This window comes from Penaeus vannamei, chromosome 22 (genome assembly GCF_042767895.1).
Source record: "Penaeus vannamei isolate JL-2024 chromosome 22, ASM4276789v1, whole genome shotgun sequence".
NCBI lineage: Eukaryota > Metazoa > Arthropoda > Malacostraca > Decapoda > Penaeidae > Penaeus > Penaeus vannamei.
Genome location: NC_091570.1, coordinates 12,942,576 through 12,945,075, shown reverse-complemented (window position 1 = coordinate 12,945,075; position 2,500 = coordinate 12,942,576). Strand labels below are relative to the sequence as shown.

Sequence of the window (2,500 nt, the reverse complement as noted above, 5' to 3'; positions counted from 1 at the left end):
TGCTGCTGCCCACAACATGGCTGTGTGACCTTCTTTTGATGGATTATCCCGGACACATGGTCGCCTAACCAACTGAAATAAAAATGGGTCAGTGATATAAGTTCCTTTTACAGAATCATGGAAGTTTAGTCAAACCAATATCTACTTGTGTATAACATAATTTTTTCTTCTTACCAGTTCCACTGTATCAGCATGATCAAGCTGTGCAGCATAATGCAGTGGAGTTGCTCCATAAACATCAACTGCACCTAAATGAGCTCCTCGTTCTAACAATCGGCTAACTATTGCTGTCAGTCCTCTGAAATATGGTTTATATTCACTAATGAAAATAATCTATGATTGTAATTGATGGCTGTACTAATACAGATTATAAGGTTTTCCATAATGTACACACCTTTTTTTACCAAAGTTATTACATTCAGTCACAGACAAAGTTAAATTTTTTAAAGGTCATTAAAACTCTATTCTACTCATTCAAAGAAGTACAAACCTGTTGCAAGCCCAGTGTAGGGCTGTCCTGAAATGATTGTCTGTTAAATCTACATTGCATTTTGGTACAGAGAGTATAACATCGACTATATCCTTTCTTGCTTCAGCAACTGCTAAATGCAAGGCAGTTATCCCATCATAGTCTTGCCAGTTCACGCTTGAAGGAGCTGCACCTATTAGTGTACGAACACATGCTGTCGCACTTTCAGCCTTGCTTATAGCAGCCCAATGGAGGGGTGTTTTTCCTTCCTGGTCTGGCATAAGGTTGTTTGCCCCATGCTTTATCAGCAGTCGAACATTTTCCTCTGAGCCATATGCAGCTGCCCAGTGTAATGGGGTCCTCTGAAATTATATTTTGACTTTTCCAATAATTGTGACAAGGAGTATTCACTGTAGCCTGGGGCAGGACATGCAACACCTGCAACAGGGTTTTCTGAGGTATGTATCAAAATTCCTAAGCATAAAAAATCTTCATATTTTGTCCTTTACTGCATTGCATAACAATGGCCATATTTTACAGCTCTGCAGTTCTCAGTTCGCAAGTTATCTATTGCATTAATTGTCACAAAATGAACATGAACAAAAATCTATGGCATAATTACATATTTATAAGGAGTTACATCTACCTTTTTGTGATCAACAGTGTCCAAGGTTCCTGGTGCAGCATATTTCAATAAGGCATGAAGGCCTTTGCTGTTGCTGTGATGTGCTGCATGGTGAAGAGGTGTCACGCCTCGCAAATCTTGGGCCAACCACAGCCCACCTTGATTATCAATGAGAGGGAGTCCTCGGCTTTCTACTGCATGTAAGATGGCCTTAATACACCCTAAGTAACCCTGAAAAGGATTATAAAACATTAAAAACATGAATTCAAGTTATTACAATGATCCAAGCATTCCATTTTTTCTCTTACATTCTATGCTAAGTAAAGGAGATGAACAAGTTAACCCTTTCATGATGGAATGACATCCAATCACATATTGGTAGACATTTTTACATCATGTGTGGTCTAGCCTGCTCTATGTTGTGTAGACTAAATAGTTTAACACATGCTTTGTTACAGAGTCCTTATACATATGGTGCTCTATTTTGCTAAAATAACAAAGTTAGGGTCATTGCTTGAGATTTTGCTGATATAAACATCATAATCACCACTTAATTATCATAAACATTTCCCAGTAATTCTAGCAGAACAGGTTCCCTTGAACAACCTATGCTATACTTTCACATAACTTGTAGCAAATAAAAAGAACCAAAGTACCAAATATCTTAGCATTAATCAACAAACATAGAAAAAGTCAAAAATATGTAATGAAAATAGAAGGCACCCATACAACACACCTTATATCCAGCAAAGTGTAGTGGAGTACATTTGTGTGAATCAACAGCATCTGGCCGAGCCCCAGCACGCAGCAATTGGTCCATTCCTTCTTGATTGTTACCCAGTACTGCATACACAAGAGGAACACGACCCCAGCGATCACGTATCTCGAGGTTAATGTTCTTTTCTAAAATTTAAAAATGAAATAAAAATCTCTAAATATCATTTGTGTTGGGTACAGAAACAAAAAAAAGGACAATACAAAAACAGCTCAAAAACAGTATACAAGAGGCAAAATTTTAGATGTTAGAAGTTACTGCATAAATAAAAAATATGAAAAGATGAAAGGGTCTAAAAGTTAACCCATTGGATCCAGCTGTATCATGGAAATCACAATGCTGAAAAATATTGGCAGTGGGCTACGTACGTGGCCAATATCCCGGGCAAGTGCGAACACTCATGAGTGGTGACAAGACCTACTCTTTGCAAAGTTATTTTGTATAAACATTTTTAGATTTTCCAATGTCCTTATTTGTCTTTTGATTTGTTTTATCCTGATGGTAACAGCTTATTTTCCTTGCATAGACTCCATATCATTTCTCTTAGTAAATATTTCAATGCAAGAAAAAAAAAAAATATATGGAACATTTGCTTGTTTGTGTCATATATCTTATTTTTTCATGATTTTCA

The 2,500-nt window shown here is 36.8% G+C and overlaps 1 protein-coding gene across 14 annotated transcripts in view; it reads right to left on the bottom strand.

Moving 5' to 3' along the window:
- The window catches only part of LOC113818488 (inversin), a 27,677-nt gene that overhangs the window by 16,635 nt on the left and 8,542 nt on the right, over positions 1-2,500 (bottom strand). For all 14 annotated transcript variants that reach the window (XM_070136602.1, XM_070136608.1, XM_070136607.1 and 11 more), the window contains 5 exons: positions 1,831-1,997; positions 1,116-1,325; positions 491-831; positions 175-298; positions 1-72 (listed from right to left, as the gene is read on the bottom strand). The exon at positions 1-72 is cut by the window's left edge and continues 337 nt beyond it. In XM_070136602.1, coding sequence (XP_069992703.1) covers positions 1-72; positions 175-298; positions 491-831; positions 1,116-1,325; positions 1,831-1,997 — 914 coding nt within the window. The remainder of the gene's footprint in view (positions 73-174; positions 299-490; positions 832-1,115; positions 1,326-1,830; positions 1,998-2,500) is intronic.